Source organism: Aquila chrysaetos, chromosome 4 (assembly GCF_900496995.4).
Source record: "Aquila chrysaetos chrysaetos chromosome 4, bAquChr1.4, whole genome shotgun sequence".
Taxonomy (NCBI): Eukaryota; Metazoa; Chordata; class Aves; order Accipitriformes; family Accipitridae; genus Aquila; species Aquila chrysaetos.
In genome coordinates this window covers 26,098,708-26,112,132 of record NC_044007.1, presented here as the reverse complement: position 1 = coordinate 26,112,132, position 13,425 = coordinate 26,098,708, and the positions used below count along the sequence as shown (strand labels likewise).

Below are 13,425 nucleotides of genomic sequence, written 5' to 3'. Positions count from 1 at the left end.
CTCCCACCTTAATAAAGGACCTGTTGTTCCTTCACTCCTCAAACCTGACAGGATGGGGAAGCCATGGTACAGGCTTGCAACCTGGGCTGGTGGTCTTCTGTGTGACTTCCAGAATCCCTCCTTTTCCCAAAATGTTTTTCAAGAACGTAAACTGAGATATCCTACTTCATACAGTATAGTGTACTTTCCTTCACTGCAGTGATTGAGGTAAAAGTCAGAGGCAGATTACCCACATTAATACTCTTCTAGGAAATTTCTTCTCTCCTGTCCCGCTTGCATAGCACCTTTCCATCAAGTCACAACAGTCCAACCCCTCCTGCTCAAGCAGGTTTACCATGAAAGATTTATCAACTTCTTGGTTCAGTGCCCTTATTTAAATGCATTTGCATATGAAAACTTGAACTATGGTTTTGATGCATTTAAGGCAAGTTAAAGTTGATGAATGTTGTTGGTGCATGGGGCTTTTCAAATTTTTTTTATTATAAGTATTCTAATAAAATAGAGAGAGATGAGAACTTGTGTTTAACATACTTATTTGGGAGAAGGTCTACTGTTGTCAGGTAAGTATAAACTGTGTTTTGCAAAATACTCAAACAAAAAATAGCGATCAGGAGGGAAAACTCAGATGAAACCCATTTCTGTTGTGTTACTTAAGGCCTTAATGTAATGAGATGCTCTATGGATTTTTTTTTTTTAACTGTAAGTAACCAAAAATATGTTTCCATCAGTTTTTCCCTAGGATAATGACAGAGCTTTCAGAACTACAAGAATTCTATGATCCTGATACAGTAGAACTTATGACGTGGATAAAGTAAGTATGAAGTCCTACATTTCTATTTTACTGCTTTATGTCAGAGTATTTTTATCTCAGCATTTTGTGGAGCTACCTCTATTAATCTGAGTTTTCCCTTGCTAAGTCATTCCGTGATGTATGGGAGGAGGAATGTGTATTTTATGTTTGGTATTACTCCCATGGAAGGAAACAGGAATTTATCATTGATTACAAGAGAAGATCCTGAAATATGCAAGCAAATCATGTTTAGTAACATTACTAGGCCTAATTTCCAAATAAAGGTGGACATCTTAGTACTTGGTTCTTTGCACGCTAACTTTTCAGTAGATTAGAGGATTCATGTTGACTGTAATGCCAATGGGGGACATAAACACTGAAATTTTTGTGTGCAGGAGCCAGTAAAATGAAATGCCTGAATGTGAGAATTTAGAGACTTCAGTCAAGATACATGCAGTGTAACATGTATGATTCAAACTTCCCCTTTGACAAGAAGGCTGGAAGGGTTCTCATCTGTCTGGCTAGGCAGGGCATAGCAAATACTGAGCTATGTTATATAGTTCATACTGAGCCATATACATAGCTAATACCGAGTCAAGTTATTTTCACAGATATATTTTTCTTCTCACCAAAAGTTTCAGAACTGGATTCTGGCCTCAATCAATCTAACTTTGAACTATGTCATTAGGAACTGCACTTCTCAGAAAAGTAGATCCCCTGTGTTCAGATAACTTACTTAGCTTTAACTGTATTTTTTTTAGAATATTATTTTATGTATTTATGTAGTCTTTAATGTCAACCTGTTCATCTTTGGAAAAGGCAAGGCTGGTAATTACGGTGTTCCAGCCAATTTCTTCTTCCTGTTAATAGTAATGTATGTTGTTTGTCACTGCTGTAGCTCTTCAAGCAGCAAGTGGAATAATGCCAAGTACCTAATGGCTTTTACATTAGTCTGCATATATTACACTTCAAGTACATAATTAATCATGGTGAATTGCATTGAGATTCACTCAGCTAAGAGCAATTTGACTACCCTTATTTGTAGCAGCTGTTCATATTTTTAATGAAAACAAAGATTTTTTTCTTAAGGATATACTTAGATATCCATATTGGAATTTTAATTGAATGCCATTATTACAGTATATTTTCTTGAAATTTTCGCTCTGATAATATGAATTTATTTTGATTTTTTTCTGCAGGAAAAGTTGCCCAAAGTCTGTAATAAAGTGTGACAATGACTGATTTCTTTCACTAATGCAGGAACACGAATAGTCAAAGGATTAAACCAAATGCAGAAATATAATTACTGTAGACATTATTCTGTATCATGACACTATTTACTTGTAGATGATGAAATACATGGTCCTGGAGGTCAAATGAAAATAATCACAAATCTTTCCCTTACAAGATAACATCATATTGTTTCTCCTTCTACCTACCCTCCCTCCCAAGCTTGTTTTGTCATAAGTCAGCAACCATTCAGAAAAGCAATAGTTTGATCCATTCCAGGACCACTCTGAATGGTGCTCCATGGATTGCAAGGAGGGGAGGAGAATGGCCATCAGCCCTTGCGCCAGCAGGAGGCCTTCCTTGCAAATTCTATATTGCTGCAGGTCTCAGCTTTTCCTGGCAAGGAAACTACTGCCACTGTAGCATTACCACCAATTGTAATTAGACTCCCAATGATATCATCGTGTACTCCAATTCATACCGTAGCACGTTAAAAGATTCACACAGTGTACAAAATTAAAAACATTGATTTCATAAATGCATCCTGTACTCAAGACGTGTATGTTGATGTTGCTTTTGCAGACGACAGGCTCCTGTGGCTGCTGTGTTTGCAGGCAGCCCACAGTTAATGGGTGTGATTAAGCTTTGTACCGGATGGATGGTGTCAAGCTTGCCTTTATATAATGATGATGATCTTCTAAAAAGAAATGAAAATGTGAGTATCCAATTCCATAAATGTGTGTGTATTATCAGTGATTTATAGACTGTTCCACCATGTAAGACTGAAGTGCCTGATAAAGATGTGTGGGAGTGCTGTAAATATTAATGCTCAAAAGAAGATGGCCTTATAACATTCCTTTTAACACACACATCTGCATTGCTCTTCTGTGCTGCCCACGCCACCTGGCAATGCAAATTATTTGTTTGGTGCCACTCCCATTACGTGTGAGTGGCATTCAAAATACTGCCTTTTCTCCGAAGTGTTTACAGTCTAAGGTGAGGAAAGAGCATGACGTCTTGTAAAGAAAGATAACAAGATAAGACCAATATCTAATAAGCTCACGAACAAGATTCCTTACTGAGCAGTATGGCCGTATTGAGTTTTAGGCAGGCTGTCATTTCTGAATGATTGTGAGGAATTTTTATTCTGCATATTTTGTCAGGGAGAAAGTCACAAAGCAGAACAGACTTGCCCAGTGACTACCTAGCAAAGAAATCAAAACTGCTATTCTACGTTAGTTCTCAGTCTGTATTTGAACACTCCAGGATTACAGTAGGGAGACAGAAATCTCTAGCAAGGTACTTGACTTGGAAAGCATCTCACAGGAACTGTCTTCCTGTTTACCCAAATGTAATGAGAAAAAAAATAATAAAATAAAATAGAAGGAAGGAGGACATAGGAGTCCAGCAAACAGTGAAGGGAGTATCAAGTAGATTGTCAATGCTTCACTCTGTACAGAAACAAATATCATAATATTATTTCTGAAGACTTTTCAGGCCACTTGAAATATATAAGATGAGAACTTGCCATCAGCAGAGACAAATACTTCCCATTCAGCTGGCCATTACCTCACCTGTTCTGGAGATTTCAAACCCAAACATTTTATAGCTTGCTGTGTACATATAATTTGCTATTGCAGATAAGTTCTCCCCCTACCCCCCAATATTTAATTTATCACTGATTTTTGCATTGCATGAACATGTTTGCTTAATTTATAGATTTATCAGATCTATTCAAAGAGGTCAGCAGAAGATATTTATAAGATACTCACATCTTACAAAGCCAATTTTCTGGTTATTGAAGATTCAATTTGCAATGAAGTGGGACCTGTAAGAGGATGTAGAGTTAAAGATCTATTGGACATTGCTAATGGTCATGTAAGTAACAGTAAGAAAAAATGAATGTTTGAATACATAAATAATTAATTTAAAAAGAAATCTTCTTATAATGCTGATCTTTTTCTGATTGTAATTGACATGTAGACAAAGACTCATGAATTTTAGAAGTTATCAATTAAGTTTTGGGTTGTCTGTTTCTTATACACCTGTAATCTTACCCCATACTGTTCTTTAACTGCCTTAATCCCTCCCGGTATATTAGTATCTAGCTGTACTGCTTTTCTGCCAATCATTAAATACCATTTAACTATATATAAATGTTTAAGACTGTAACACCTGAAGAGGGTATATTTCAAAAGCAGTGAAGCTCTGCCTCAGAGGGCATTCTTTACTAGCTTTAAAGATGAAATTTTAAAATGGTGTCCTGGTTTCAGCCCAGCTGGTAAGAGTGCCATGCAGCCGCTCGCTCGCTCACTCCCCCCCCTCCCCCACCACGGTGGGATGAGGAGAAAATATAAAGGCAGGCTCGTGGGTCAAGATAAGGACTGGGAGGGATCACTCACCACTTATGGTCACGGGCAAAAGACAGGCTCAACTTAGGGAAGAAACTGAATCAATTTAGTTTACTACAAATCAAAACAAAACAAGGATATTAGGAAGTAAACCCAAACCTTAGAACACCTTCCCCCCACCCCTCCCTTCTTCTTGGCTCAACCCCACTCCCGGTTCTCTCTCCCTCCTCCCCCCGGCTAACTTCCCTGGCGCGGGTCCTTTCCGCGGGCCGATCTTCACGCACAGGCTGCTCCGTCGCGGGCTTTCCCATGGAGTCCCGGCCATCTTGGGGGGCCTCTGCTCCCCCGCTGCCCTCCACGGGCTGGGGGGGACAGCCTGCCGTCTCACCAGGGCTGCAGGGGCATCCCCTCCTGCGGCGCACCTCCTCCCCTCCTTCCTCACCGACCTCGGTGTCTGCAGAGGGGTTCCTCTCACGTTCCAATCTCCTGCCCCACTGTAGTTTCCCTTTCTTAACTCTGTTCTCCCAGAGGCGCTACCACCGCCGCTGATGGGCTCGGCCTGGGCCAGAGGCGGGTGCGACTTGGAGTCGGGGAAGCTTCCAGCAGCTTCTCACAGGAGCCGCCCCTGAAGCCCCTCCCCCCCTACCAAAAAAACCTGCACCACACAAACCCATAACAAATAGATAAACTCAGTTCTTCTAAAACTCTGCCTGGGATGAGGACCAGCCTGCCACTCAATTCAGTACAGCTTGTCTGGTACTGATGAGGTTACAAGTCTATTCAGTTCAGTCCTGCAGATAAGTTAGCACCCCAATAGATAGTTTAAGCCCCAGATGGTAGAAAGATTGGTTGAATGAACTGTAGAGTTATGAGGATACCCGTGAATGCTACTTCAGTCATTGCCATGCTTTGTCTGTTCTGAATGCTGATAGTGCTGCTCTCCCTGCCGGAGTAGGGGAATGAGATGGGGTTTATAAAGTGATCTCATTACCACTTGTTCATCTGCTTCCTGGGACTCCAGAAAAAGTTTTGACTTTATAAAGGCAGGAGTGGCCCTAAACTCACTTAGGGTTTGGTTGCTTATTCTCAGGTCAATAGGAGAGAGGGAGTCACCAGTTACTTCTAAGCAATCACAGGTTAGCTTCATTTAGATGGTTTCCTGACTAAGGAAAAGAACGTAAGCATCTGTTTGACATTACAGCCTGTTGTGTATTAACTATACCAAATTAATCCTTGGTTTGAATATTTGGGGTTTTGGTTTTTGTTTTTTAATGGGGAAGATACATATGTTTCTTTTGTATATAGTCTTATATTCCATTCTTGGGGAAAAATCCAAGCTGTTTGTCTGTGTTAGGTATTTTATAAGCCCTCCTTTTGATGATACACATTTCAAAAGAACTTGTAATGCAAGCATTTCATTTCTGTAGTTGCTTTCATTTGGGGGAGTAATTATAGGGGTTATATGTTTTTAGGGGATTACTCTTTAATTTCTCCAGGAATCTACAACTGGTGTCAGTTTCACTTGTAGGTTTCCTGGCCAGTTTATCCATGGAGGATATTGTCTCTGTTTTTCTATTAACTTTCTTAGCATTGCTGAAATCTATCCTTTTTCTTTCTTTGCCTTGCTGCTAAAATCATGTATACCATGATTATTCCATGTTGTAACTAATATACTGTATTAGTATACTAATATACCATAACAGAGTGTGTGTGTATGAATAACCTCTACCATTGATAATCGGCACGTGGTATCTCTCAGTTTCTTCTCAGATCTGTTTTTGCATAGGTTCCTGTTCCCTTTTCACACTTAGGATGTCAGCTGGAACAATTAACCACAATTTCAGGATTCCACACAATCCTGATCTCATCCTAACTTCAGCAGCACAGTTTTACTGTTGGGTTTTTAAGTTTTTGTTGGATTCATATATCAGAACGAGTTTCTTCCTCCTTTAATTCCTAACACCCAGTTATTTAGCAGTTCATCCTAAGGAATACTTCCCAGTACTTTTCAGAGTGGTTGTTACTTATGATGATAATTTCAATCAAAGGGGGGAAAAAACCATCAAAAGACAGTATCCGGTGCAAGGAGCCTGTTTTTGATAAATGCCACACACAGCACTGTCAGTACAAAAAATGAGACATCTACTGGTTTTGTGTAATTAGTATTGTCGAAGTGACAAGGGTTATCCTATTTATAGTGGAGAGATTACGAAGAGGAAAAGAAAGTTCATGATAAGAGTTTCAGTTAAAATCTGTTCTGCTGAATGTCTGTAATCTGTAATAAAACAACTGGTATATACATTTAAATATAGAGAACTGAGTGTTCAATATTTTTAGAAAAAAATTGGTTGGCTAGTAATGAACATCACTTATGCTTCCTGTCTGTGGCTGAGTCCATACTGGGTTGGATGCTAAAAGTGATAGTTGTAGAGAAAATATTGGAATGGCCAACAGGAATAAAGTCTTTTTTTCACAAAGTTGACATCGTTTGTTCCTGAAAGTTGGTATAGTGTGTTGTCTCAGGAAGCTTTGAAACAAAATTCTCAGTTTGCTTGCTAACAAAAATTGTCTAAGTCATATTGAAACATTATCAAGACATTCCAAACTAGCGGAAGCTAGTGCATATGTAGTTGGAGACTCCAGCATTTACCTATTCCCAAAGTAAGTGAGACAGTGGACAGGCTGTTATGCTGTTGACAAGCCTATGGATGTTTTTTCCAAATTGCTGTGTTTAAGAAGGTAAGTATTAATTCCTAGCTTGGACTGTGTCCTATAGTCCTAGTCGTAATCTTGTTTCTGACACTGGCTGAGAGCATATGATTATTGATAGGGCAAGACAGATGTTTTCTGGCCATCTGTTGCTGAAGGACTGTAGCTCAGGGGATATATCTTTGTGTTTGGTAGCCACCAATAGGTTTTTCTCCATTAATTTGTCCTACCACCTTTTTTTAAACCCATGTAAATTTGTGCCATCAGAAGGAGTAGCGAAGGGATTTCTTCGAGGATATCAGATAGTAGGTGCTAAAATGCACAAGCAATTTGCTTCCAAGTCAGTTGGTTGGAATTTATAGGGCAATATGTGTGTGTGTCTTCAGTCTTTATTAGGTTTGTCAAACTTACTTGGCCTGGAAAAGGTAATGAAGAATTTCCTTCCCTACATAGGTTGGTATGCTATGTGCAGGTCAGGTTTGAAGTACTGGGTAGACAGGACATGTGGATAATTTCCATTGCTGTTGTTCTTTATTGTATGAATAAAGTACACTGGCTTTAATGCCTGCTATCCTGACAAAGGTATTAATTCACAAAAGCTATTTTAAATGGTTAAACAAGTTATAGGGGAGTACATTTTCAGCTTATTGGAATCATACAGTATGGAAATTAAATGCCTATTGTAAATGAAATTTACAGAATACAGAAGTAAATTAAATGTACAGAATTATGTTCTGTAACCACTTATCTTCAGTATTTTAATTAGATCTTCTTCTTTTCTGACAGGTGGTTTGTGAGGAAGGCGACAGCTATGCCTACTCAAAATATGGACGATTTTGTCATGAAATCAAAATGAACTATTCTCCATATGTGAATTATTTTACTCGGGTATACTGGAATAGATCCTATTTTGTATATAGAATCAACACTGTGATATCCTTCCAGTCGTGAAAAAGCATGCAAGATTCTTTCTGAGGATTGTGAATGAAATTCAGTTGGAAAAGTTCCTTTTGATCAAGGAAGTTATTTTTGCAGATACATGTGTGCACATGCAAAGTATTGACAACTTTATTTTACCAAACTGGAATTCTTTGAACTACAGATCAACAGACATAGATACCATCCTTGAAGGAAACAGGAAAATTTGTCAATTTTACAGTCTCTACAAAGTGTGACAGTCTTCCACGTTTTTGCATTTTTCTTCCCATTTAAATCATTTTAATCTTCATGTAAATGAGATTTCTAACTTGAGTGTTAGAGAGCTGATGTGGGTAGACTTCAGTAAAAGCAGAAAAATTATTTAAAGAGTTCATTTAAGTCATACAGCTTTTGTTTTCTAGTAAGAAAGCAATCGGTATCCCAAGTCTTTTCAAGTAAGTGTTTGGGGTTTTTGGGGTTTTTTTGTTGTTTTATTCTTCCTGTCTTCCAGTCTAAACATTTCTGTGTTTATCAAACACACATTCCTACATCTTATGTATGGCTATAGTGTTTGTATAAATCAAATAAGGAAGATTTTATTTAAACAACACTTCCATAGATTAAGGCACTGATCTCTACATTGTTAGCGACATGTTGTTGGAAGTGCTTGGACTTAGACCTAGCAGTAGCGGTTGACAAGGTCAGATCTTCAGTTTGGAAAGAACTTGTCTTCAGGATTTTTCCATGCTTAAATGTGTATGTGTGTATGCATGTGTATGTCTTAGCAGCCATCAGAATGGGCCAGTATACAACAGTATGCCATACTTGGTTTTAGACAAGTGTAGCAGGACAACTAGGTTTGCTACTGAGACTTCTGCACTTCTGTTTCACCCCCTCTGTGTGCGTGGTGGTGTATATGTGTGTGTGTGTATGGGGGGATGGGTGATAGTAATTTCATTCAACTTACTATGTGATAGTTATATTAAGGTAGTGCCATAACTGTAATTTAAAACACTATAATTGCCACCATTAATAAATAATGGTACAGTTGCTCATAGCTATTTTTATAACAATTATGCAACTACACCAAGATCTTTGAAAATTTGGGAAAGTACTCTGCAATCTTGCTTCCCTCTAAAATTTGTCTTCCTTATATGACCCCCTTTGCCTCTACAACTATTTTTCTTAAGAAATTATCTGTTCATCCTGTTTGTTGCTGGCTGATATACTTTCAAGAGAATGAACGATGCTTTAATTCCAACTCTGGGCCTAATCCTGGTGTTGTGAATGGAAAATCCAATAAAAGGTAATGGTAACTTTGCTTACATAAGTGTAGCTGGACAAAAAGCCAGGACATAAGTTTTGAAAGAGGTTATTCACCCATTAGGAGTTACCTGCAGTTACGGATTCGTGTAACACCTGGCCCAGAGACCAGTCCATTAGGCATGTAGGAATGATTCTTTGGAGCCCAGATGTCTTTAATGAAGGTTCTGGCATAATAGGATGAGCCTTCAACTGAAAAATCTGCAAATGATTCTGCAAATGAAAGCTGCAAAACGATCCTTACCGCACTTATTGATAAAATGCAAATTCAGAGATTTTAACTCTGAAAATATTAGGAACTGCAGCATGTTGGTGTATATGTGTGATTCTTATCTGTTCTATGCAGATATATTTGCTTACTTTACACTAGCAGGTAGTGCTGAGATTTTTTTCAAAACCTATTATCACTATTGGAGTGATTTAAAAGAAAAAAGCTTTATTGTTGTAAGTACATGTCAACATGTCTGTAATCTGTTTTTTTTACTTTCAGTTATATTTTTAGGCCTATGAGTCTTGACAGGATGTTAAATTATGCATTTTATTTGAAACCAATGTTCAGATAAATCCATCGAATATACTGGATGTGATCATTGAGAGAAACATTTATCAGTACAACTGAGTTACAAGTTAAAAGTAAATATCCTTTCTGGGGATAGTGTCGTTGTGTTGAGGGTAGTGCGTACATGTGTCTCTGGCCAAATACAGTCTGCATTTATTTGCTTATGCACAAGTGCATATGTTTTACTGCACTGGACTGTTTCAGACTTTTCAATTACCATATAACAACAGAAGCTAGTGTATTAACTTAAGCTATGGCAGGCCTGCAGGAACCTTCTCTGTATGTGCTAGTATGGATGTAGGTGTAATACTTGGAAGTGAGTTTAGAGTTCCTTATGCAATTTAAGTTTGTTTGAATCACTGTCAAGGAATTACATGTCTGTGTGTCAGTCATTTACTTGCCTGAAGTTAATCATTCATGAATATCATTTCATAACAGCAATAAGGCATTCCAGGTAGCAAACTTCAGGGTTACAACTGCACTTGGGTGGATGAAGTCGCATAGCTTACGGCTTCATGCCTTAGACTGCCATGCCAAGATGCAATATTTAACTATCCTTGACTGCCTGTTGTGTTTTACTGCAATGCTGTATGTATGTGCTACCACATAGAACATTGTTTGAATACTTACATGTAGAGCACACGTGTAAAGAAAAACATAAATGCGGCCATCTGTACATCTAAAGAAAACTGTCTTGTAGCATGTTGGCCTTTATACATGTTTAAACAAACATGTTGAACTTCATTTGAACTGTGACGTAGTTGTTGTTATTAGTTTTGTCATAGTTTTTAAGATGTATTCTTGATACTTCAATTGATTCTGGTTTAGGAGAATCATTTAAGATTTTTACCTTGCTTTTTATATTAGAGAAAATTGTATTGCAGCACCATTGGCACAGCAGCCTTAAGTAACAGAAGGAGCCTTTTATGTGGGAGAAACATTGCTGTTGTTCCAGTAAAAAGGCATAATTTTTAAAACGAGTGACTGGAAGAATCATATCTTACAAAGAAAATGATGAGCTTGGATTTCTTACCCAGCTATGGATTAGCAAAAATAATTATTGTCTATTCTAGTCTCCATCTTCTGTGAAAAATAAACAGTACGTTTCATGATATCCCTCAGAAGGACAACAATAGGGCATAATTACATTGGACTTGTACACACAACTTTGGCTCGGTTTTCATCCAGGTCACAGGTTTAACTCCCTGAAAGGCCTGGGGGAACATTTTGCAAAAAATGATCTGTTTTGCTGTAGATGTTGCAATTCAGTTGAAACATGTGCCTTGCAAGCTTTTATTAAACAAACAAAAAACTCAATTTGTGTTTCTTTTTGTGAAGATTTTTTTTTTAAATTCCTATATCTCTGATTTCTAGAGCTTCTGTTGTGTCTTAATAGCCCAGCCTCCGAGGATGCTCGTGTAGTAAGTGGTGCAGCTAGGATGTATGCCAGTCATCTAACAGCTGTTCACTGGGAAGAATGAGAATTTGCATAGCAATTTGTGTTGCTATTTTGCTGGCTTATTTTCTCCTTCACATTTCCAACTTCTGATATGCTTGATCTTAGTAAATGCAAAAAAATTACCTTGAAAAAATAAATGAGTATATTATTTTCAGGCACTCACCTGTTACTGTTAGACTTGTGGATGAAAGTTGAATCAAGCCACAGCTAAACTGACATGTACAATTTTGTCTTAATCTTAAAAAAATGCTCTTTCACTTCCTGAATTACCACATACTTGAATTCAGTTGATAGATTTGCCAGGAGATGTTTGAGACTAATTAAGTAAAGGCATTTCAGAACATAAGCTTCTATTCATGTTATTTTAAAAAATACTGGTTTTATTTCTTCCAAAGTAAATGGAAGTACAATTAATACAATACAATCTTAAATGCAATTTCCATTGGGGGTTAAGGAGGAGATACACAAATATGGAAGAAAGAGGGCCGAAAGGTTTAACAGGCATTGAAAATTCTTCAAACTGTTTGCTCTAGTGGCATTACTACTTACTGAAAGGTAGAAGTTTAGGGACCAAATCTTGCTCTTACCACCTTATTTTTACTAAGTCATCTGCAAATGTCCAAATCTTGTGACCCTTCATCAGCTTTCCCATGCAATTCACATGAACAGGAGCTGCAGGATTGGGTCGTAGGGATTGTAAGCTGTCATTGAAACACTTCTTGATGACTGCTGTTAACTTCATATAATCTATCCTTTAACCAAATATCTAAGAGGAAGAAAGCGTAAGCTGTTGGTGTGTATGCGTGGGCATGCGTGTTGTGTTTGCATTTAGAGATGGCTGGTTTACTGTTGCGTTGTGGAGATGTAACGAGTAGCTTCTATTATCGCTAATGCTGGTTGAATCTATTAATCTTCTAAATAACTGACAGGCAGGTGGACTTTAGAGTACCATGGTATTAGAGATGAAAGAAAAGCTGAATTTATTCCAACACAAGCAATATTTCATGTGAAATAATACCTCAACATAAATCTGTATAATCATGCCTTTAGTACTCTTTTTAAAACTTAACTTTAGGGGAAAAAAAAGAAGTGAGAATTCTAAAACATGCAGTGTGTGTTATTTTAGTAATCATTTCTACTTCATGAGTACAGCTAAAAGAAAATATCACCATTATGTTGCTGCACTTATACTATGCCAAATGCAGAGCTAGCAATGCCTAAAGGTCTTCTGAATTGTTTGGTACTTCAATTAGATTTTTAAATGTGTAATTAATCTGGCAATGTTTTTGATTTCAGCACAGTTAAATGTATGTAATTCTGCCTTTCAAGTGATGTTTAAGGTTACCTATTTATTTGATGGAAAAGAGGTGGGTGTTTAATGCCTTTCAAAGTTTCAAACTTTGTTACTTCAGTAATGCAGAACAATTATTGGTGGTGCTTTACTTGTTAACAGTGACATTTAGCAGTAGCGTGTATGGCATATGGACGTATCTATGTGCCGCTATTTAATAACAAATCTAAGGAATCCAATTCCTTTTATCTTGTTTGTTGTCTTGGACAGTTTTTTATCAAAATAATGTATACATCGTAAATATTTTTCTCTTGTGACAAACTTTTTTTTCTGTGGGAAAAAAAAATTGTAATAAAAGCCAAGTCCAGAAAGTATGGATTGTTTGGGACACCTTTTTATGCTTTTTTTTGAGAAGTCTGATACCCTTTCACAAAAAACATGTAGTTTGTAATGAATTAACCTCCTTCCGCTGTTGCAGTAATAAAATGATTTTTGTATTCTGTTGTATTATTTGCATATGCAATTTTCAGTCAAGTGAAGACTGTACAGCACAGCTAAGATATCTGTCTTGACAGGGCAGCATAAATAGTCTTGCAGCTCTGGAGGATTACCAGCCTGCTCAGACTGGATCCATATGTCATGCTGACTGTGCCTACCTGTTGAGATATACTGGTATGAAGATGAGCGGCAAAATATGAGATGCTTCTTACGGAATTACTGAACTCTGACTTTCTCCCTACAGATCCTCCTACAGCAAGCATGTCACCTGGAAATAAATTCCTATGCAACATCAAA

At 37.6% G+C, this 13,425-nt stretch overlaps 1 protein-coding gene across 7 annotated transcripts in view; it reads left to right on the top strand.

Annotated features, from left to right (window-relative positions):
* The window catches only part of DPY19L4 (dpy-19 like 4), a 37,681-nt gene extending 24,256 nt beyond the window's left edge, over positions 1-13,425 (top strand). For 5 of the 7 annotated variants that reach the window (XM_030011884.2, XM_041123042.1, XM_030011883.2 and 2 more), the window contains 4 exons: positions 729-811; positions 2,603-2,735; positions 3,740-3,898; positions 7,867-13,425. In XM_030011884.2, the coding sequence (XP_029867744.1) occupies positions 729-811; positions 2,603-2,735; positions 3,740-3,898; positions 7,867-8,031 (540 nt within the window). In that variant the 3' untranslated portion in view covers positions 8,032-13,425. The remainder of the gene's footprint in view (positions 1-728; positions 812-2,602; positions 2,736-3,739; positions 3,899-7,866) is intronic. The other 2 variants (XR_003923028.2, XR_005932211.1) reach the window with 2 other exon arrangements.